Source organism: Neltuma alba, unplaced genomic scaffold, assembly GCF_004799145.2.
Source record: "Neltuma alba isolate B1F8T4 unplaced genomic scaffold, ASM479914v2 tig00012000_pilon, whole genome shotgun sequence".
Taxonomy (NCBI): domain Eukaryota; kingdom Viridiplantae; phylum Streptophyta; class Magnoliopsida; order Fabales; family Fabaceae; genus Neltuma; species Neltuma alba.
This window is the reverse complement of record NW_021636573.1, coordinates 736,193-760,469: the sequence shown is the minus strand read 5'-3', so window position 1 is coordinate 760,469 and position 24,277 is coordinate 736,193. Positions and strand designations below refer to the sequence as shown.

The 24,277-nt window shown below is 32.0% G+C and overlaps 1 protein-coding gene across 1 annotated transcript; it reads right to left on the bottom strand.

Moving 5' to 3' along the window:
* Positions 1-13,802: 13,802 nt before the first annotated feature.
* LOC114720826 (prolyl 4-hydroxylase 1-like) lies at positions 13,803-22,539 on the bottom strand. Its single transcript, XM_028906546.1, has 12 exons — positions 22,488-22,539; positions 21,871-21,918; positions 20,124-20,176; positions 19,311-19,376; positions 18,757-18,831; positions 17,948-18,022; positions 16,953-17,023; positions 16,814-16,865; positions 16,640-16,729; positions 15,352-15,444; positions 13,974-14,082; positions 13,803-13,846 (listed from the first exon to the last, which is right to left on the bottom strand). Exons 1-12 carry the CDS (start codon positions 22,537-22,539, stop codon positions 13,803-13,805), a joined length of 828 nt encoding a protein of 275 aa, XP_028762379.1.
* Positions 22,540-24,277: the final 1,738 nt, after the last annotated feature.

Genomic DNA, 24,277 nt, shown 5'->3' with positions numbered 1-24,277 from the left:
ATCTAAGAGTTACATAAATGTCTTCATCATTTTCCTTTAGTGGAGATATTAGGATATTATATTGTTATTCTAAATAGTATAGGGTCAGATATTATTCTTAGGAATATTATTCTGTCGTTTAACAGCCATTAATATTGAGGTTCATCCCTCTTGGCTCCTGTACATATACCCATTCTCTAATCATGAATAGACATAAGAAATTTATATTATCTTTCCTATTTCTCCATGTGATATCAGAGCAACTCTTTTAGTATTCTGTTTCCCTAAAAATATTTGTATTTTGCCACGTTTGACATGTAAACACTTCCACTCATTTTCAACGATGTACCATCAGTGCATATGATAAAATCTACAATAAACACATCATTTATAGGCATCAACAATGTCTATTTGCTCTTATAAAACAGGCATATATGGATACTAACCATACTCCAGAAAAGTACTGCATTTCCTTAAATAGGTTTCACGTATAGCCTTTTAACAATTTTCCCACCACAGTTACATTCACCTGAACCACCCTGCAATTCATTTATGTACATTATATGTAAAACTAAAAATAAAGATGCCAGCATATTATATGAGTCATCATCATCTTACCAAGTCATTATATGTTTCAAGAAGGTAGAATCAATATAAACTAAAAATAAAAATAGTAGTAATAATTTTTATTAAAAAAACAAATGGAATGGATTGATTAACATAACTGGTTTGAATTAAAACTCAGGAGCAGGACATTAAGAGCCTTACTTTTGTAACTACAGCATAGGACATTATAAACTTATAATAAAAATATATTAAAAAATTGTTAACAACTAAATTCACATGAATATGGGCTCATGTTTTACACAACGTCTAAGGTGAGTCGGGTGCTTATGACTTGGGCATAGTACCATGTAGATTTAAGGAGTCAACCACAATGGTATCAAGTGTTTCTTCTTGTTCATGTGTCCATACTGTTACATCATCAAGTCATGCTATCTGTTGCTGTTTGCAAAGAATCCTTCCTCCTCATATGGACTTCATCAAGTTGCTGTTCCTAGTAATTGTCTGTGTCTATTTTGCTGTTGAGCCTACGGCTTAAGTGTCGTATTAGGTTTTTATGAATGAATACTATTAATGAAAGTTGAATCTAACAAAAAGGGCTAGTCCTTCACAACATGAGGAACCAAAGTTTGAATTCCGGTTAGGAGATGTGCTCACATTTAGTATCCGATAGTGCTTCAAAAGGATTATTTTTAATAAGAAGATACTTGTACTTAGGGGGCAAAAAAAAATACTGTATTGCATGTTCGCTTCTCTTTACACTTATTCTCTTTCTTTTATATCTCTATATTCAGCCTTTTTGTATGTTTCCAATTTTGTATTTTTAATTTTTTTTCCATATTTCATAAAATAAAATGAAACCCAAAATAAAAGTTAACCTTTTACTAATAATATAGATATTGAAAAGTTTAGAAGAGAAGCCTGATACACACTCACACGTGTGCGCAAAAGTGCAATTGGCTTACACATACCAACATTTGATTTAAATCAAACATGACTTCTTATCTCACATACAAATGAACCTATATTTGTGACACTAGTCAATCTACATATTGGCTTCATATCTATCATCTAATAATGGCTTACAAAATAAGCTAAATGAAATGTTTCAAGAAGCAAGAATTTTACCATTGAGAAATGTGTTTCACCACTCCCAGCATTATCACTTATATACATAAGCATCGTCGCTATTCACTGTCCACCATTCTTCAAGTTGATCTGTTGTCAAAACAAAAGAAAAGGCACAAAAATGTGCAAATTGCTTGATTAAAACCACTTCAAGGCAATTCTTATCATTGCAAAATGGAAAAGACAGGAAGGAGGGGAATAAAACTCACAGGATCAGTAAAATAGTCAAGATGGCATTTCTGAAACTGATTTTTCTCATACCTGTGATTCTGCAGACGTTAGCCTTGGTACCAGGAAAGTACGTCTTTTTCTTTTTCTGGAAAAGAATGGAGGAAAATAATCATATCCTACCTCAAAATTTGAATATCCTCCCCATTTTCAATTGGTACTTGAGCATAAATTGAAATTCTTTTTCAATCGCCTAGATGTGAGTTGAACATGTATTATCAAAATGTTCAATTAGTCCTCACCAGAAAAAGGTTTCTCAAAATTATTCGAATGAATAACCAAATATGCACCACAAGTGCAAGCACAAAGCAGAACTAACTAATGATGTTGAAGGAAACTAAAATCTTCATGTGATAATGAAAACACTAACCATTAAGAAAAAGGCGCACAAGAAGAAATGAGGTAATGAAGTAAAAGCAAAAATGTTGGGTGTTGATAATAGTGGAAGGCAATTCAGATAAAAGACTAAACAAGAAAGTATACTTGTAGACAAACTTACCTGCACCACTGTGTGTTGTTTATCTTCCGAACTCAGGAACATACCAAAGCTTGTTCTCATATTAGAGATATAATGCTGTGAAAGATGACGGAAAATCAGATACGATGCAAGCTGGAGGCTACAAACTACGATTCTTATTTGAAGGATACATACAATAGAGTAAGTTGATAGGCTATAAAAAAGAACATCTGTAGAAATAGGATAATCACTGCTTTATACATTTTCCCTCATTTTCTCTCCTTTTTCTAATGCTTTCTCAAAAACTCATCATCAATTCTTTATTGATATGTAAAGAAGGTAAGATCCTTTGGTGTTCCGCAGTATCTGCAGATATTTTGATGTTTATAGTGGAAGATAAATACAATAATATTCAACGAGAAATTTCAGTATTGGAACCTTTATAAGAAATATTGCCGTATTGGGTTATGTTAGGATAGCCTTGCACCCTAGATACAACTGTGAAAATGAGGTGTGACATAGTTATATTCCAACTGTTTCTACCTACCGGCGAAAATGCAAATTTGTGCATAGTTGTCGCATTTAATATAAAAGTTTTTGGGTTAGTATTATCTTTAGTCCCTGAAGTTTGATTGAATTCTGGTTTTGGTCTTTGAAATTTGACCTAATTTTTGGTTCACCTAAAGATTTTTTTATCCTTGGAATAGTGTTTTTGGTCCAGGAAGGTTCCTAAAACAAGTTCTCATGGACCAAAAATCGTTGGTTTCAAATTTCAAGGACTGAAACTAAAATGAGGTTAAGTTTTAGGGACTAAAGATGATCTTAACTCAACATTAACAATACACTACCTTTTATCCTTAATATAAGAACTAGTTTGACTTTTAATTTGATCCTAAATATAATATCCCAATTTGCTTTGTCTTTCATATATATATTTTTTCAAAATAGTCCTTGAAGTAGTAGCATATGTTAAAAGTTCTATCAAATAATAGTTTTAGCTAATACATATGATTAGTAAGGGTATTTTAGGAAAGAAACCACATATTTATTACAAATAACTAATTTAACAAATTTTTTTAATCTTTCCAAATTAGTCAACTAGGTCTTATACTATCTCCGGTCTTAATTATAAGACTTTATTTATAGTCTACAAATAAGATTTTATAATTAGGACCAAAAGTAGTATTAAGAACCGGAGGTAGTCTACAATAATTGTGCAGACTAATTAATGTCGCTAATGATGCAGATTGTCTTACTGTCAAACTAAAGGTTTCCTTTTCTTTTGTTCCTCGCTTCAAATGTTATAAGAGTGAGGAAAGGAAGGAAAAGCCTTGTTTCAAAAATGTTAATGTGACTTTTTCTAGTGGCATTTGACTTTCCAATCATATTGTTCTATGGTTTCACGGATACCCAAGGAAACATACTCAGCATGCCGCGCTGCACCGTCCTAGTTTTAACATAAGAAATGTAAAGCTAACATCATTTGTTGCCTCTAATGAAGGAGGTATCACAGAAAACCACCAAACGAATTATAGGCATCCGAGTTCATATTTTGGATGCCTAGATAATGAAAAACAATCAAAATAAAACCAATGTACCTTCCCTGTTGTTCGATTTACCACTTGTGTATGTTCAAGGTGAGGGAACCCTAACTCCTTAAGATTCTCACATTCCTGTTAAAGAAAACTAACTTCAATTTCAGCATAAATGGCCTAGCAAAGTTGTAATGATCAACAACTTCATTCAGAAGCTAAATTAGTTAAAACTGATTAGTATTGATGTTATTGTTCTGTAAGTCATGATTTTTTTTTTCTCGTCTCATGTCCATGAGAAGACCTTAAACGGGGTTGCTAAACAAAACAACAAGAACATCCTACACTACTTTACAGTTCTAACCTAGCAGTACCCCATAAGAAGTACCAGAAGAAGATCCTCCAAAAATTATACTTTATCTGGAGAAATTAAAGTACACATAAATGAACAGAGAAAGTGAAATATGGTGACAGCAAAGCCTGATACCATTTGCCAGAACTGATTTAAAATAAACCGAGTCAGCTGTCCATGGTGAAATCTGCATATTTGTGTCGCTAAAGGAAAAAAGAAAAATAGAAAAGCGTAAACTTGACCATCATCTTGGTCCTTCATTTTATAAAATGAGTCCAATGTCCACATGTTAATACCAATAACTTGGCAATCATAAAAAAGTCATAACTCCATGCTTAGGGAGTGACGCGGTAAAATAATTCTTGGAGCCCAGCTAAGAACGTCTGGTTTGGTCTACAAGCAGAATTAGGGATCACAAGAGAATTAAATTAACAAAGGGCAATCACGTGTTTTGGACTTTGTTTGACCAAAAAAAAAAAAACACGACATTAAAATAACAAATATCATATATACAATCTTGACGTATTAAATTCTCTTACAAATGTCTAGACAAAAAACTATAAAACACTTCCAATAGTTACGCTGGCTTTTTACTTTATCTGAGGTTGGCGGTTCTTTTAAAATTACTGAAAGAAAAACTTTCAAACAAGAATAATAACTTCAAGTATTAATAGTGGGAGGAAAAAAAATCTACACACATATCCAAGACGTTAGATTGCTGCTTCAGTGTCATTTTTTAAAAATGAAATACCTGAAAAATCAGAAAACATAAATTAAAAAAAATTAAAAAGGGCACGTTAACCATCAATGTTAGCAAACATTAATTGTTCTTTATTCTAATCCTTCTCCGCATTTTCTTTTCTTCTGCAAAAACCAAGACCTGTTCATTACTATATTTTTCTCTGGGTTGGGAGGAATTGCAGTATATTCATAGTACAAGTTTCTAAGGTCCCGTTTGCTACGAAACATTAAAAATGAGGGATTGGGATATGGATTAGAATTGAAAAAAATTATTAAAATAGTATTTAGCATAAGTAATTACTTGTTATATGGGATTAGGCAAACCCATAGAGGTGGGATTGAGGAATACCACTTCCCCCCATGGTATTCTCCAATCCCACATACATGGGTTTAGCTAATCTCATATAACAAGCAATCTCTTATACTAAATACTCTTTTAATAAATTTTCTCAATTGCAATCATAATCTTAATCCTTCATTTTCAGTACTTTCTACCAAACGCAATCTAATGGTTTCCATCAATGCTTCTCCCACAAGTCTTCTTTTTGGAAAATTTATTTATTTTTGCCAATAATTGGGTTTTAGAAGATGAATTTCTAGGGAGTTCCCTCCTCGATTTACATTCAGATTTTTTTAGGCCAGGATTTACAAGCAGAGTGCAAAGTTCTTTTGAGCCATTATTTCACTGTCTTGGTTTATTAATAATGCTATGCAAGGTTACTTATACACCATTTGATTTCTCTGTTTCTTTTCTTTCTTTGTCATGAACGCCTACTGGCCTACCCGAAAAGAAAACAAAATAAAAAAATATATAGAACTGGTATCTCAGTTCCACATCAACATTTCAATAGTTATGACCACACTGTGATGGTGGAAATTCTATTCATGGAACAAAACAGAACAATGTCAACATATCCAAAAATTCCTAAGCCACAATGTGACATAATATGGGTGCAAATGTTTACCAGGTGAATCTTCCCGTAATTGTAAAAGTACCAATTGAGAGACAACACCTGTAATTCAAAAACAGAAAACAATCCGTTCATATGATTGCATCATGCCAAGCTTTTTTTGAAATTGCTAATGCCATCCATTATTTTTGACATGTATCATCATTCTATTTCTGTTAACAGCTCTGCATCAAAGTGGAAGATATCATTCTCCAAAAAAGGTTGGGACTTTCATCCTGTTTCTTGGAAGCTGATAAGTTTTCCATGAAGACAAGACAGACAAGTTTCGAAAAGAACAAATTCCCCAGTTGTGGCTGTTTCATATTGTTGGATGCATTAGGACTTCATCTCTTTCATTGTTTTGTACAAATTTTTAGGTGGATAACAACAAAATCAGTAAAAAATATATTATGGACGAACAAGTTGTGATCTCATCAAGTGGGGTCCATTTCTTTCTTTTTCTCTTTTAAATCAATTTTTTGCCCTTTTTCCCATCCAATACATGTTTCTTTTTCTTCGTAACTTTACAGTGAACAATACTGCAGAAAAACTAGAATGTTCGTAAGCTTTAATGAATTCATTCATGACCACCCTCACAAAACAATAATAAAACAACATGAGCATATATAATTTTTATATTCCTTTTTGCATTAACGGTGATCAAGCCGATGGTGGCAAATGATAGAAACCCAAAGATGAACTTCATGGTGGTCGGAACAATGAAAAACTTTCCGGTGAAGAGACAAAGAGAAATGAAGAATGAAAGAGGAGTGGAAGAAACAAATACATTGATGGCCCTAAGAACACGAAGAAAAAACATTGATGGCCCATCGCTAGTGAAGAGTCAATAATTTCTCCTCTTCCTTTCACTTTCAAACTTTGGTTTCTTTTCAGTAAAGAATCATACTCCTATACATGGTATTCATTCAAAGAATAATTAACTCAAACAATAATTAATTGAACTAAAATCAACTCAAACGAACTTAAGGCAAATTTACATGTTCAAGTTTCTCCTTTTCTTTTCTTAGTCGTGCTTTTTTTTTTTTTTAAAGTTTTTCTTGGCTTGAATTGTTTTCTTCTTATTGCGAAGTAATTTTCCATCTTTAAAATTCATATTCTTTCATTTTGGTCATGTCTAGCATATAAAACATCATTTTCATTGAATTGTGTTCATCTTCAACTGTATTGTCTTTATATTTTATCTTCTAATTTATTTTATTAGTCAACAAAACAATATGTCATTCCTTATTAGTAGGATCAAAGACATAGAACATTTGTTTAGTTTGAGAAGTCAAAATGAAAGGCTTTTCTTTATACTCCTTACTTATTCAAATTTAATTGCATAAATTGTAAGTTATTAGCTCTCAAGGCATTATTAATGTCAACCTAATTGCCCCTAGGTATTGAAACCAAATTCCAATGTAATATAACTCCCAAATGTGCTTAATAACCCCAAAGTACGCATATTCCCATAGAGAGAACTACTATCTTTGGTACTTGATATATGCATCGTATTAGTTACAAAAATTACACTACTATTTTGTAATTTTCCTTAATCATCATGTTCTTTGGTATATTAGGTGAACCAATGTAGCTTGTGTAAGAAAGCATATGTTTGCATATATCGTTTACAAAGAACATTAATTTGTTAAAAACTTAATCAGGATCAACATCATACTTATCATGCATATGGTCTTTCAACCATACTGTAAATTGTTTATTGTGTACTTTAACATACTAAGTTTCTAATTTATTAGGATTATCCCTCTTAAGTTCCTCCATATTCTTGTCCACATAGTCTTCAACCTCTTTGAAGTTGGGTAATACATACAGATGTGATTTCTCTCATGTTGGTTTAAGATCGTACCAACTTTCCTGCCTATAATCTCTTTCTCACTTGTCCTTTCCTCATGCCGAAACACTAGAAGTCTAGTATCATTGACATTTTTTAAATATTTGGCAAAAAATTTAACAACCTCTTAACAAATGTATTGTCCAACAATACAACCCTCTAGCCAACTATGACTTTTTACATAATCTTTCAATATCTTTTATGTAATGCTCAACAGTGTATATCCATCTTAAATAAGTCGAGCCACTTAATTGTATAGGACTCGCAAATTTGCAAAAAATGGTGGGTTAGGGTTGGCTAAAAACCAACCTAACAATAAATAAGCCTTTTTAGCTTGCATTGCTAAGCTTACAACCCACCACGAGTTACCCCACTAACTCACATGTTCTTTATTTTTTTAATTTTATTAATTATTATAATTATATTAATATATAATATATCCTATCTAAAAAATTTTAAAATGCCCATATAATTTATTTGATGCTTTCAATCAAGTATTTTAAGAAAAAAATTCATTATATTTTTTTGGTATATTGTATAAGAAAAATATTTAAAAAATAAAAAAGTAAATAATTGTTAGCAGGCCAACTCGTAAATCCACCAAGGTGGGTGCCTGCAAGCAAGTTTTTTTTTTGGCCCAGACTGCATAAGCTCAACTTATGGGTTGATCCATATTACCACCTCTATAACACTAGAGGGAAATGTATCTCAAGTTCACATAACTTATGTAACATCCCAAAATTTCTAACCTAGCAATAGGGAAATATGTCATACCCTGATATCTTTAGTATGATTAATGAAAGATTTAGGGCTGACCAAGGCCAGGTGAGATAAAAGATAGATAAACAGCATAACAATTGAAGTGAGAACTGAAAAAGGACCAAATTGTCATTTTTAAAATGATTGGTCTACAAAGGGCATTATCGTAATTAGTGCCCAGAAATCCTAAAAATTTTCAGTAAATCATGAAAAATAGAATTAATGCCGTAGAATGGTATTTGAGGTCTAGAAAGTAAATACAGGTTGAAAATAATTTATTAAAAATTATTTTAATTATTAATATTCTGGCTAAATTAAGGAAAAATTAGCCAATGTTAATTATTAAAAATATTTAGAGATCTCAGAAAATTATGAAAATTTAAAGGAAATTTATTTAGGAATTATGGAAATTTATAAAATTATTTCCAACCCTAAATGATGAAGAGGTTAGCTTTAATTGAATTTAAAGCTAAATTAATATCGGTAGATTGTCTGTTTTTACAGGAATGACAATTTAAGAAGTTATAGAGGGAGAAAAATTATGAAATTAATCAGAGAAGTTCCCTTTACTGAGACATAATTAATGGTGAGTTGATATAAGAATTTTGAGATACTAGAATTTTTCAGCTATCAGATAAAATAAACCAGTACTATATTAAGACTCAGTGGACTATCTGGACAACAGGGGTGATAAAATTTCCTACAGATGGACAAGGACACATGTCACGCCTAAATTGGCCTAGAAAAGAAAAAAAGAAAAAAAGAAAAAGAAAAGAAAATAATAAATCAAGATAGGTTAAAACCTAATTAGGTTTAAGTAAGATGATTAGGGTTAAGTCATCTTCCGTAGGATTGTGACATGTGGCAAACATGGTTCATTGGATGGCTAGGATTCAACCATCTACTTTTGAAAAGTCAAAAGTTTTTAGAAGGTTGATTAGCCAAGTTAATCAAGGGATAAGAGAGTAAACCTTGATTAGAGCCTAATTAATCTTAATGGATAAGAAGAGATGACATAAGCCCTAATGACTCATCATCCAAGTGTCAACATATTAAGCTACCTAGCCTAAGATTTGTACATGTGGAAAGAGGTAAAAATTGGAGGGCTAAGATTAAGTCTTATGCAAGAAGGGCATATGTGGAATTAGTGAAATATGAAGCCTATAAATACCCCCTCACATGTTCATTTCATGCAAGACCTTTCAAGTAGGAAACCTCTTGCAATTTTCGTGTAGAGAGAGAAAGAGGAGAATTCTAGTGAGAGAAAGTCATCTGGAAGCAAGGTAAGCTTCTAAAACTCTTCCATTTCAAGTTATAATGATGGTATGTTAGTTTTAGGCTATTTTAATGATGGTAGAAAGTCATTTTCCTAAGGGGAAATGCTGCCCAAATTTTATCAAAATGATAGGAAATGGTTTAGATGAAGATTAAGCATGGTTAAAGGTTAAAGATTAAGTGGTTACATGTTAGTTTGGTTGAAAATCCTTTTCCCTACAAATATATATATGGTTCGGCCAAGCTAAGTCAATGGGAAGGGATTGGATTTTCATAAAACTAATATGATAAATGGATTTTACATGAAAAATTATGTAGGAAAGGCCCAAGAAAGTTTAAGAATCAAAGCTAGAAAAATAAACCCTAAAAATCAAGAAAAAGAGGTTTAAAGGGTTATGTTAAGTTGTGAAGTTGCAATGATACTTAATGTTGTGTTATTGATTGCCTAATAGGCTATACATAACAAAGGGACAAAGATCTAGTCAAGAAGAAAGAGTTCAAAAGGAAGGAAAGCATTCAAGGTAGCTTTTGCAATTCATTATATTAGAGTATTACCTTACTTTGTATGATTATGGCTATGTGTTTTGCTAATCTGTTATGCTATGAGGTGGATGAGAATGTTATGTTATATGATGTTGCCTCCATGCAAATTATGCCTTGGCTTATGCTATGTTGAGTGCTATGAATGTTTATGATGATATGTCCTTGTCATAGCATGAACAAAAAGTTAAAGTATGCATGCATGTAGCTTGATTTACAATGTATTGTGTGACCTTGATAATGTATGCAATTGCTACTAAGATTCCCCAAGAATCTTACCCCAATATTTAAACAAACCCTAGGGCCTTCAACATCCAAGGGCAAAGGAAAGGAGTTCGCTCTTACTTGAAGAGGTAGTAAGCCATAGTAACTTTATATGGCTTTGAACCTTTCTATTTTGGAGGAATGTAATATGAAGCATGCTTTATGTTTCCAATAGTATGATTAAGGTTAGAGGTATACAAGTATGAGTAGAATGGTCCAAGCATAATTAGAAATAACTAATATAGCTAAGCAGAGTATGCTGTGATGTTAAGTGGTCAATTAAGTTAAGTTACCCTTCCAAAGGGGGTAAAAAGTCAACTAAAAGGGATCAAAGTTTGACCATTGACCATTTGAGTAAACGAGTGAGTTAGGTTTTGAAATTTGGCGAGCAAAGAGATCTTATTTTTCTTTTTAAAAGAAGGGGTAGTTCGCCTGATTCCGATAACCGAGCAGAAAGTTATGCCTTTCCAAAGTTAGGAAAAAATAAAGTAAAAATCTGAAAATGACCAAATGAACAGTAACTTTTTCAAAGAAAATTGGGCTCGAATTCCAAGGAAATCAGTCCAGGAACTATTTTTCCTCAAAATTTTATCCAAAGAGCTTTCTGTAGAACTTGGAATCACTCAATTTTAATTTTTCTACAATTAGTTATGAATTTTCGAAGTTTGCCACATTTTAAGATGACAATGAATAGTAACCCGTAAATGAAAATTTTCAAACTTGATTTTTCATCATTTGTAGCCTTCAAAAGTGATTCCAAATGCTTCTGCAAGATGAGTTATTTGGTATAAACATAAGGTGTTACAACTTAGCCATGCTTTGGGCTTGCAATCTTAGTAGGAGGGAAATACACACAGTATCCCAGGAGGAAAAGATGTTGTTTTGGGTAAATATATATAAAAAGCTTGGAGGTTGAGAAAATGAAATGGAAGAGAGAGAGTGTCTGTGTTGATTGTGATGATAGAAAGATAGATGAACTTAAAAGTGAAAAAAAAAGTGGAGAGTAAACATGACATTTGATAAAATCCAAAAGAATAAAGTTAATGAATATTTATGGGAGTTCATAAATTTTTTTTTTTTCCCCTTCCACGAAGTGCATGTATTTTTTTTTTTACTGAAGTAAACTTTATAGTGTCTAGTATCTATTAGTGTTAATTTTATTGTTAAAAACATACCTTAAAACTAATTTTATGGGCCTCACTAATTGACAAGTAATGAACGTTAACGGTCTTGTTATTTTTGGCCTATCTTGACAACTTTATGTGTAGTTTTACACTCAAAAAAACTTTATGGTGCAGCACCCCTTATTGCAAATTTAGTTGTTAAAATTACATGTTAATCCTTACAGCCTTACACTTTTTTACACTTTCTTTGTCATTGTTGTAGAAAGCCTACAGTTAGAGCCGGAAAAACGGGCAGAGCCCGTCGGGCCGAGCCTGTTTAGGCCTTGAAATTATGAGGGCCGGGCTTGAAATTTTTCTCCTTAAATGGGAAATAGGCCATGGAGGACCGAGGGCCAGCCCGTTTAGGCCATTTTATAATTTTTTTTGTTTTTTTAAATTTTTTTATGTTATTGTAATATTATTAATTTTTTACATTGTTAATAATATTTTAAATACTTAGTTATTATTATCATTTCAAAATTAGATTTTATATAATGGCTTGATTTATTTAGTTTTAGACAATAGTTTATCCAATTAAATTTTTAAAAAAAATGGGTTAATTTGGACTTTAATAATGATTTGATTTGTATTATGTGCGTTGATATTTTTAAACTATATATATTTGATAATAGAGTATTTTTATACTTATATAACTTGTGATTCTATAATTTGAATTAGAAATTCATGAGTTTCAACAACAATGTTTCTCACATTAAAGTAAAATAATAGCTAGATTGCAAAATTTAAAAGTAAAATTCCTATAAAGAAGAAAAACTTGATATTTTTGTTACGAAAGAAAAGCATACTCATGAAGAAGAGTAATTGTTTATAATGATGATGAAGTTTCAAAAGATTAATGATAGTGTTTATTTATTGTACAATTGCACTATAGATAAAACTTTTGGATGTTGTTATCTTGTTAATGAATGTTTTAGATGTTCTTGGATGTTGATGGATATTTATATACAATGATATTTTGTATTTGTGACTTAATTTTATTCATATTTATGTTTTTTATTAATATTTCTTTGGTTTATTTTTATTTTTTGATAAAAAATGAGAAATATAAAAAATATCATTTTTTCTTTAAACGGGCCAAAAACCCACAAGCCGGTCCTGAACCCACTAGCTTAAGGGCTGGGCCTAGCAAATTGAGATATTTTTAAAATTTTGGCCTTAGAGGGCCAGCCCTTTTAAGCTCACTAACCCTGAAGGGCTGGCCCTTTTAAGCTAACTAGCCCTGAAGAGCCGGCTCTAATTCCTACCTCTACCTGCGGTAAAAGCCATTTTTGTTTTCACGAGAAAAAAAATTTAAATAAACATCAATGGAGAACCCAATACGCATCAAATTTGTACAGTATGCATATATCATCTCTAGTGTAACTCCACTAGCAATATTAACAAATCAACTAATAAAGCTCATATCTTGGAGCATTTAATCTAACATCATTACCTTGTTAGAAGTGGAAATGAGTGGAGAGAAAACATAGTATTTGATGGAACTAAAAAGAATAAAGTTAATAGACAATTATAAGAGTCGATAATTTTTTTTAATTTTTCGTCTTTTTAGAAAATTCATGTATATTTTTGCATCCAAATAAACTTTCTGGTGCCTAATACCTATTAGTGTTTACTATATTATTAAAAATGCATATTAAAACTGATTTCATGTATCCCACTGATGGATAAGTAGCAGAAGTTAATGGTGTTGTTATTTTTGCCCCATTTTGACATTTTATGTATATTTTTGCACCCAAAAAAACTTTATGATGTCTAGTGCTGTTTGGTATAAACTTAATTGTTAAAATTGTACTTTAACCCTTACAATTTTTACACTTTCTTTGTCATTGTTGTAGAAAACCTGCAGTAAAAGCTATTTTTGTGTCAGTGATAAATACCTCACTTTCATGAGAACAAATTTTAAATACACATCAATGGAGAACCCAGCAGGCATCAAATTTGTACAGTATGCTTATATCGTCTCTTGTGTAACTCAACTAACAATATTAACAAATCAACTAATAAAGCTCATATCTTGGAGCATTTAATCTAACATCATTACCTGTCATCAATAATGATTCACAATCACTAGTCACTAATCTGTGTATAACTTATACGAAACATTAAGGGAAAATTCCATCAATGGAAAACCCTTCGTATAATTAATTTCATTTACATGAGATGCAGACCCTGATGGAAAGCCCTTTGTCTCATCCACTTTACTGCAGACCACTTTGTCCCAGAAAGTACCTCACATGCTTTATGAACGCTATTCAGATCTAATTGTCCACTTAGTCCCTGAATAACATACCAACACATAAATATGTTACTCATTTTCAATTATGAGGGTTACAAATAATGAGATCACACACACAATTCACTTACATTCTGATCAAATTGTGTCTGGTAGCACTTTAATTCATAGTATTTAAATTCTCTTATACTATCACACAAAATGAAAATATTATATATAATTTAAACTTAGCATCCGTGAGTTAAATAATTGTCCATTATTATGTGATACCTTTTGTCTTCATCATTTTCCTTCCCTAACATAATACCAAGCATGACATATTAAGGATATGCTTTTGCTGAACCAGCCACGGCATAGTTATAATCAATCTAAATCTTCTATGGTAAACATGGCCAATTGAAAAAAAATCGCAAAAGTAAATTTAATAGTGTATTTGGAGAGGTGGAGGAAAAAGAAAAAAGTTAAAAAAGGGGGCATGAACGTGAAATGTGAGCCCACAAACAATTATGTTTTGTTTTTGTGTCTCTCTTTCCACGAGCATCAATATATGAATGTGAAGGTAATTTGAATCATAATAGATACAAGGAAATGAAATAGAAAGCTAAAAGGATTCAAGAAAAAATGCTGATGATAATCCAGAACAAGGCTGGAGAACATGAACTTGCAACATATGATTATTCCAGCAATATATCAAATAACAAGAAGAGGAGGAAAATTTTGAGGTACCTGTTAAAAAGACACTTTTTCTATAGTGTGCAATGCCACGTCTGGCACGTAAAAATTTTCGCTAATTTTAAGCTCCAAAAAAAATTTTTTTTTGGGTACTTGTTAGAAATAAGAACTCAGTTCTGCAGCTAATGGTGACACAATCATCCTCTTTGACCCAAAGCCGAATCCGGAGGTGTTTGGGTAAGATCAAAACCATGGTTTCAGAAGTACTTTTATGGTATACGAGGTAAATATGTGGAGTAGTTTGTCTCGATTTGTGAAAAAGTATTTCTGAAAAATGCTTCAAAAATAACCAACAAAACAACCAAAAAAGGAAGTAATAGCACAATCAGAATAATTAGTTGCTACCTATAAAACACATATATACCGTTACAATGGCTCTTCCTATTGTGTTCTATGTCCATGTTAGAGTTCATATTTCCTAGGCAGATCCCATTTCACTGTACCGTCATCAATGTATTTATATAATAAAATCAACAGCAAATCGCATTATCTGTAAGCTTCAATAATGTGACTCATTTTTCATAATTGCGCAGAAAATGTGTCCAGTTACTATTATATAACAAGCAAATATTGATACTAACCATACTCCAAAAAAGTACTGCATTTCCTTTAACAGGTTTCACAGATAGCCCTTTGACAATTTTCCCACCACAGTTACACTCACCTGAACCACCCTGCGATGCAATGATGTGTGTTAAAAGCAGCCAGAGGATCCTCTGACAAAAGATTCTAATCAAAATTGCAGGTGATGCCAGCATATTAAGGCAGTCATTTTACCCGGTCATTAAATGTTTCAAGTAGAAGGTAGAATCAGGATAAAATAATACTCCTCCGATCCTTAATATAGGACTTAATTATTGAGTTGGTTTTCGTCCTAAATATAAGACCCATTTCTCATATTTATCAATTTTCTCTAAATTACCCCTATGGATACTCCCTCCACCATAATCAAGTAGAAGAGAGAGGGGGTATTAAGAAAGGTGATTATAGTGTTTTAGGAAAAATGTCTCACTTTTCTTATAATTAACTAACTTACTTAATTTTCTTAATCTAATCAAATTAGTTAAATGGATCTTATATTAAGGATCGGAGGAGTAATAAAAGTAGATATAATAATTTTTTTTATTAAAAAGACTTGATTATTAACATAACTGGTTCACACATAATGAGATAATTTACTGAGGTGAATCAGATGATAAAAAAAGAATAAATGTTTTCTTGGGTTAAAAAAAAAACCATAATTAGTACTCCTCCGGTCCTAAATGTAAGACCCTTATACACACTAGTATAAGGGTCTTACATTTAGGACCGGAGGAGTACCTTACAACTCAGGAGCAGGACATCTGGACATGATTAAGAGCCTTTCTTTATAAATATAAGATATGGCATTATAACCTTATAATAAAAATACATCCAAAAAGTGTTAATAATTACATTCACAAGAATACTTTCTAATCAAGTTTAAGATTTAGATTTTGGGCCCATGCTTTACACAATGTCTAAGGTGAGCCACACTACTCCTGGTTTACAAGTAGTGTGACTCCTTATAAGTTTTCTATATTATCCATGGCTATAGATTTAAGGAGTCAACCAGACATTCATGAACAAAGATTTTATCAACCGGAAACCACTATGCAGTTAAACGGCTTGTCCATGTCAGTGACACATTAGTTACAGACACCGACTATGACATGTAGTAAATTCCCCTGTTCTCGTCTCTTTCTTCCCTTTCTCCCTTCCCTACCTTATCTCATAAGGAAACGAACCTATAATTGTGACCCTTCAGGGTCAAGCTACATATCTGCCTCCTAATTATCATCTAATAATGACATATAAAATAAGCAAAATGAAAGACTTCAAGAAGTTCACCTTTGGGAAATATGTTTCACCACCCTCAATATTGTCACTTAAATACATAAGCATTGTCACTATTCGCTGCCCATTGTTTTTCAAGTCGTACTGTTGGTGAAGAAGAAAAGAATAAAAAGGCAATTCTTATCATCACAAAATGGAAAAGACAGCAAGGAGGGGAATAAAACTCACAGTATCACTAAAATAGTCAAGATGGGGTTCGTAATACTGATTCTTCTCATACCTGTGATTCTGCACATGTTAGCCTTGGTACCAGGAAAGTCACTTCTTCTAGTGTGAAAAGAATGGAGGAAACAAAGTCATATCCTACCTCAAAATTTGCATTGGCTCTCCATTTTCAACTGGTACTTGAGCATATATTGAAATTCTTCTTTCAATTGCCTGGGTGTGTTAGTTGAACATGTTTTATTAAAATTTTCAATTAATCCTCACCAGAAACAAAAGGTCTTTCACCATTATACAAATCAATAACCAAATATGCAACACAATTGCAAGCATAGAGCAAAACTAACCACTGATTTTGAAGGAAGCTAAAATTTTCATATTATAATGAAAACACTAACCATCAAACGGTTGTGCCATGTTTCAGAAATTTAGCATGTCAATATGATAAATACATAGAAATCAGATGGTAGGTGGTGCATAGTAGTATATAGAATGAGGCAATATATATATAAGACACTAAGGTCTTTCAAGTTGTGCAATTTAGCAATTAACATTAACAATAGTATGACTTTATTTTTGAATGAAACCAAGTTATCTCAGTAAAAGGCCACAAATATTATATTAAATCTGAGGATCAGAATCACAAAGCAAAGTATTCTCCAAAACAAAATACAATCTAAACAACCACACACCGCATGCTATCTTCTCCATCCTCTATTACTTTCTACTCAAAAAGAAAAAGAAAAAGAAAGAAAAGGTGGTAGGTGCGGAGCTCAAATTGATTTACAGGACATTAATTTGTTTAGGAAGTAAGAAGAAACTTATGCTTCCTTTAGAGCCTTAACCTCTCTTGTCAGCCCGTCACTTAATGGTGTTCAATAAGCAATTCCCTCGCTTATAATTGAATTACCATCTCAAGTATTAACTAACTTTTTTTAATCACATCCATGTCAAATTCATCAGTTCTTACAAGTTCCTTCTGTCCACATGCATGCTTCAACTCTCAAGAATTTCGAAATAACTTATCTATCACTAGGAAGCAACGATGCAGTAAATTTAAAACAAAAATGTTGATTGTCAATAATAATGGGAGACAATTCAGACAAAAGACTAAACAAGAGAGCACACTAGTTAACAAACCTGCACCATTGGGTGTTTTCTATCTTTTGAACTCAGGAACATGCCAGAGCTTGTCCTGCGTTTGGTGTCAACACCCTATGAAAGATGAAGGAAAATGAGATAAGGTGCAAGTTGGCAGGCTACAAACTACGATTCTTATTTGAAGGACACAGGCAGTAGAAAAGTTTATAGGCTATAGAAACTCATGTGTAGAAAGAGTATAATCACTGCTTCATACATTTCCCCTTATTTTCTCTCCCTTTTCTCATACTCACTCAAAACTCATCATCAAGGTTCTTCAGATGTAAATAAGATAAGATCCTTCGGGATTCTGCAGTGTTTGCAGGTATTTTGACGTTTATAGTTGGAGATAAGTGCAATAATATTCAACAACAAATTCCAATTTCTGCACCTTTTAGAAGAAAATATTTTTGGGTCATGCTAGAATAGCTATGCACCATAGCTACGACAGTGAAAATAAGGTGTGACCTAGCTATGTTCCAACTGCTCCACTGGCTGAAGTGTAAATGTATACATAGTTGTTGTATCTATAATAAAAGTTTCATATATTGTGCAGGCTAATGTCATCAATGATGCAGATTGTCTCCCTGTCAAACAAACTCAACATAGTGTCCTGTGGTTTCTCATAGTACTGCCCAAGGAAACATACTCAACATGCCTCATGCTACACGGCCCTAGTTTTAACATAAGAAATGTAAAGCCAACCTCATTTCTCACATCTAATGAATGGGGTATCATAGAAAACCACCAAAAGAATTATAGGCATCCAAGTTCGTATCTGGATGTCTAGATAATGAAAACCAAAGTACCTTTCCTGTTTTGTCATCTATCACTCGTGAATTTTGAAGGTGAGGGTACCCTAAGGCCTTAAGATACTCACACTCCTGTAAAAGAAAATTAGCTTCAATTTCAGTATAAATGGCCTTGCAAAGTTGTAACCATCAACGACTTTATGCAGTAGCTAAATTTGTCAAAATTTATTAGTACTGATGTTATTGTTGTATAAGTCATGAACTTTTCTTGTCTGGTATCCATAAGAAGACAAATGGGGTTGCTAAACAAAACAACGCATCCTACAGTACTTTATAGTTCGAACCTAACAGTAACACATGAGAAGTACCATAGAAAGATCCACCAAAATTATATTTTATCAGGAGAAACTGAAATACGTATAGATGAATGAGAAAGTGAAATATGGTGACAGCCAATGCTTGATACTATTTGTTAGAACTGATTTAAAATAAACCGACTCGGCTAGTCATGCTAAAACTTCCATATAGGTGTTGCTAAAGGAAAAAAGAAAAATATAAACTTGGCCATAATCTTGGTCCTCTATTTTATAAAATGAGCCAAGTCCACATACCTTCATGCTTAGGAAGTTACGCAGTAAAATAATTCTTGGAGACCAGCTAAGAACTTCAGGTTTGACCTACAACCAGAATTAGGATCAGAGGAGAATAACCAAAATCAAGTTTTTGTCACGTAAATCAACTCTACTCCCACAACAATGAGAAATGACCTGAATATACAACAAATTTGAGAAAGAGTATAAACTAATTAAAAGCTAAAATAAACAGGGAGACAAGTTCGATTAGTTTTAGCATGGCAAATCATTACATTAAAATGCAAGGAAGATAATGGTAAAAAAGAACTCAAATGAATTCAGTCGATTCATCAGCATGATAAGCATCATCATATGTTAGTATTAGTAATATGCTAACATAGAAGTTCATTTACATTGATAAAGAAATAACTTATTATATTTTAATAACAAAGGGCAATCATGAGCAAGTGGTCTTTTGGACTTTATTTGCCCAAACAAAAAAAAAACACGACATTAAAGTAACAAATATCACAATGTACAATCTCAACATATTAAATTGTTAACAAAGAGAACACAGGATTGACGGTTCTAGAACAGTCTGAATCCAAAAGAAAATATATAATTACCACTTTGAAAATGACAGTCTATCTATATATGTCCAAATGAGAATTAGGGAATATGAAGAAAATTCTCTTACTAGTGTCTACACCCCGGGGGGGGGGGGAACAAAAATGCTTCCAACAGTTGCACTAGCTTTTTACTTTATCAGAGGTCCAAAGTTCTACAGACTGAAAAACTTTCAAACAGGAATAATAACTTCAGATATTAATTTGGGAGGGGGGGTCTGCATACATGTCCAAGACGTAAGATATCTGCTTCCTTGTCATTTTTCAAAGACGGAATACCTGAAAAATCAGAGAATATAAATTTAAAAAATATGCAAAGGAGTTCTAATAACCAAAGGGCTGCATGCAACCTAGATATATTAAAATCATGAAAAATGATTTCAAATGAATAGTAGTGCAATGCCTCCACCAATTTTTTTTTTTTTTTAAAGAAAGGCATCGTTATTGTTGACATCTTCTATCGTATCTAGTATTTACACATATTGTAACCGTAAGATTATAATAAGAAGTTTATCTCTCCTGGCATGGAAGATAAATACATTATTTGGTCACTTTATTGTGCATTGAGTGTGCCCATTAAACTTAAACGTTTCCTCAGCCATTAAGTTCAAGGGCTTTGGGCATAACAAGGAGAAAAGACTGCTTTTGCAGATTTCTGTGTTAGCAGGCTTGTGATCTTCATAACTAGAACGGAATGTTAGTCTTTGAAGGACCTAGTTAGACTTATTCAACCTATAGTGTTGAAGCATTTGCAGAGCCCTTAGCCTCCATTGGGATCATAAATCCAATATAATGCGACTTTTTAAGACTACTTGGAATTGGCATAGCAGTGTTTAAAATCCTTGGAAGCATTTTCTCGTCTGGATTGTTTCTTGGTTATTGAAACAACACCTCTACTATAAATCTTTCTGACATTACGGGCCGTTTGTTTCTGGTTTTTGTTTTCTTGTTCTCAAAACAATTTTATAAAATTCTTTTTTAAAACAAGTTAAAAAAAAAAACAAAAGAATTTTTTTGGGTAATAAAAAATTATGTTTGAAAAAAATTATAAAAAAAATACTTGATAGGTGATAGTTTTGGTTGATAGTGGTAGATGGTGGATAGTAGGTAAGAAGATAAAAAGATTTCTTAAAATTTTTTAAAACAAAAAATAAAAAACATAAAAATAAAAACAAGAAAACATATAAAAGTTGTTTTGGCTTTTTAGTTTTTAAAAATATGTTACTGTTTTTTTGTTTTTTAAAACAATCAACTAAAAACAAATTACCAAACAACTTTTTTTGTTTTTCTATTTTTAAAAGCAAAAAATTGTTTTTAAAATAAGAAACCAAACAGGCCCTACATCTCTTGTATTTATCCCTAGCTAACTAGTTGTCGTATTAAAATTGGGAATGAGTTTGGATGCTCATCAAGACTGATGAGCACCCAATGCTTATCAAATCCGATCTGAATGGTCCAGATTTAGTTTTAGTTTTATTTTTATTTTTTTAAAATAATTATTTTTATAGGTATAGAATAACAAATAAAGATAATCTCTTAATTATTATTTTTTTAAAAAAAATAATTTTTGCTATTTTAAAATAATTATTTAAAAATATTAAATTTGGACGGTCTAGATTGTTCATCAAGTGATGAGCACTGGTGATGAGTACCAAAACCGGATACTATAAAGATGACTAACAGTTTCAGACCACAAATCACTCCCACCACGAACCTGAGACATGCTCATTTCCCATAAGAATAATCAAAACCATCCGCAAAAATTTTGGGAAAAAAAAAATCAGACACAAGGAAAAAGTAAGTAAAATTGCTATCTCAGTTCCATTCAAACAAACAGCGAAGGACAAACATTTCAATATTTATAACCACAATGTGACGATGGAAGGTCTATATATGTAACAAAACAGAACAATTTCAGCATCTTTGAAATTTCTTAAGCCCCAGTGTTACATAATATGAGTGCAAATGTTTACCATGTGAGTCTTCCAGTTGTCGTAAAAGTGCCAATTGAGAGATGGAACCTGCAATTCAATAAAAGAAAACAATCCATTCATATGATTGCATTATGCCAAGCTTTTTTGAAATTGCCAATGAGTAATCCACTATTTCTGTTATCAGCTCCACTAGTGGAAGATATCATTCTCCCTTTTTCTTGAAAAAAAAAAGGGTTGGAACTTTCATTCTGTTCTTAGAAGCTGATAAGTTTCCCATGAAGGCAAGACAGACGAGTCTCCAGAAGGACAAATTCCACTGGTTCATATTGTAGGATGCATTCGGACTTTAAGTGGGTTCGGTCTTCACCTCTCTCGTTGTTTTGCTCAAATTTTTAGGTGGATAAGAGCAAAATCAGGAAAATTTTATTATAGGGGAACAGGGTTGCGGGCTCATCTAGTGGGTTCTTTCTTTCTTTTGTGTTAGTAAGTTCTTATGTCTTCTTGATCACCTTCACAAAACAAATAAAACAAAATGTACTGTTTCTCGTTTGCTAAAAACACAACATGAAACTCAACTTGAAAATTACGCGCAAAAGTCAAACCAAACAACCCAAATTCATGCAAGCATATCAGTTTTCTTGTCCTTTTGTCATTACCGATGATCAAGCCGACGGTGACGAATGAGAGAATCCCAAAGATGAACTTCATGGTGGTAGGAACACTGAACTACTTGCCGGTGAAGAGACAAAAAGAAAATAAATGAAGAGTGAAAGAAACAAATATACTGATTCAATGCATGGACAACGTAATACGTCGCTTAAGAACACGAAGAAACAGCATTGATGTCCCATTGCTTGTGAAGAGTCAATTGATTTCTCTTCTTTCTTTCACTTTCAAACTTTGATTTGTTTTCGGTGAAGAATCATACTTCTATGCCAGTATTTAATCCCGTCGTACGCCAACGGATTTGTTATTGAATTATTTAATGATTTATCCCCTCTTACAGTTGTACTTTCACAGGTCAAATTTTTTTGTTTTTAAAATTCAACAGAAAAACACTTTTATTTTTATTTTTGAATTTTCTAGGAGTATAACCCTGTTATATAATAAAGGGTTAATATAAATTTTGATCCTTCAAATTTGTCCTCATTTTAGTTTTGGTCCCTCAAGTTTCGAATCATATGTTTTGGTCTTGCAAATTTTCTTTTATTTAAAATATTAATCTCTATAATCTATTAAAAACTTATACCATTTTGCCTTTAAGGGACTAAATCCTATGGTTTGAAACTTGAGGAACTAAAACCAAAATGAGTGCAAATTTGAGGGACCAAAGATTATATTAATCTTATAATAAAATATAAACTGCATCAAAATTAAAATAAATTATTAAAATTTTAATTTTATTCAAATTAGATATATCTGATTGCTCGTGAAGAGTCAATTTATTAAAAAAAATTGATTACCTATGTTTTAAAAAACAGATTAAATATGTAAGCTTTTAATAAAATTAAAAGTGCATAATTGATTTTTTTTATGAGAAATTTATTTATGTTATAGAGAAGATTTACATAATTTTAGTAAATTTGTTAAGTTTATCTTAGGTTTCAGGGGGGAAAAAAAAGAAAAGAAAGAAACTGCGTAAATATATCAAAACTCAAAATGATTATTATATATAATTTACTCAAAAAAAAATCGTCCTTCGAGTGTTTGGATTGTGTGGTCCAAAAATGGCTTTAAATAATAAAAAACATTTTAAGAAAATTTTTTTGGCTTATGAATTTTTGTGAGAATCTGTGTAAGAATATCAATTTATGTCATTATAAAACGTAAATATGTTTTGATGTGATTTTGTAATAAATACGCAAGAATATGGAAAAATGAATTACCATAGTTTAATGGGAGAATTTCATTTAAATCCCATGTAACTCTAAAAGTTCACTGTACCCTTTTGAGGATAAAATGAAACTAATTTCTAGAGCGAAAAGACAATAACAACATTGCAAAGCAAGAAAGAAAAGTGAATTTATAAGTAGAATACATAAATTTACAGTTAAGATAAAGTTGTTTATAACTAGTGTAAGGTTGTTTACAAGTGAAACAAATATTCACAATAAGTCAAGGAGTTAAAATTCACAAGCGAAATATGAGAATTTTCAAGAATTCAGAAACGAAATATGAGAATTTACAACTAAGATAATACTATTCATAAGAGTAATAAGACCATTTCTAAGTGGAGTAAGGCCATCTACTATTGGAGCTAATATTCACAAAGTCAAGGAGATTTGGGGGATGCTAGGAGGTCGTTAGGGATTAAATGAGATGCTCGAGTCTTTAAGATTGAGAACAAGGTAATTAAACATCTACATGGTACGATTTTAATTCCCGAATTTATCTTTTCTGACAAGGCTTTCAACAAGATTAGGAAGCCATATGAATTGAGCCTAAT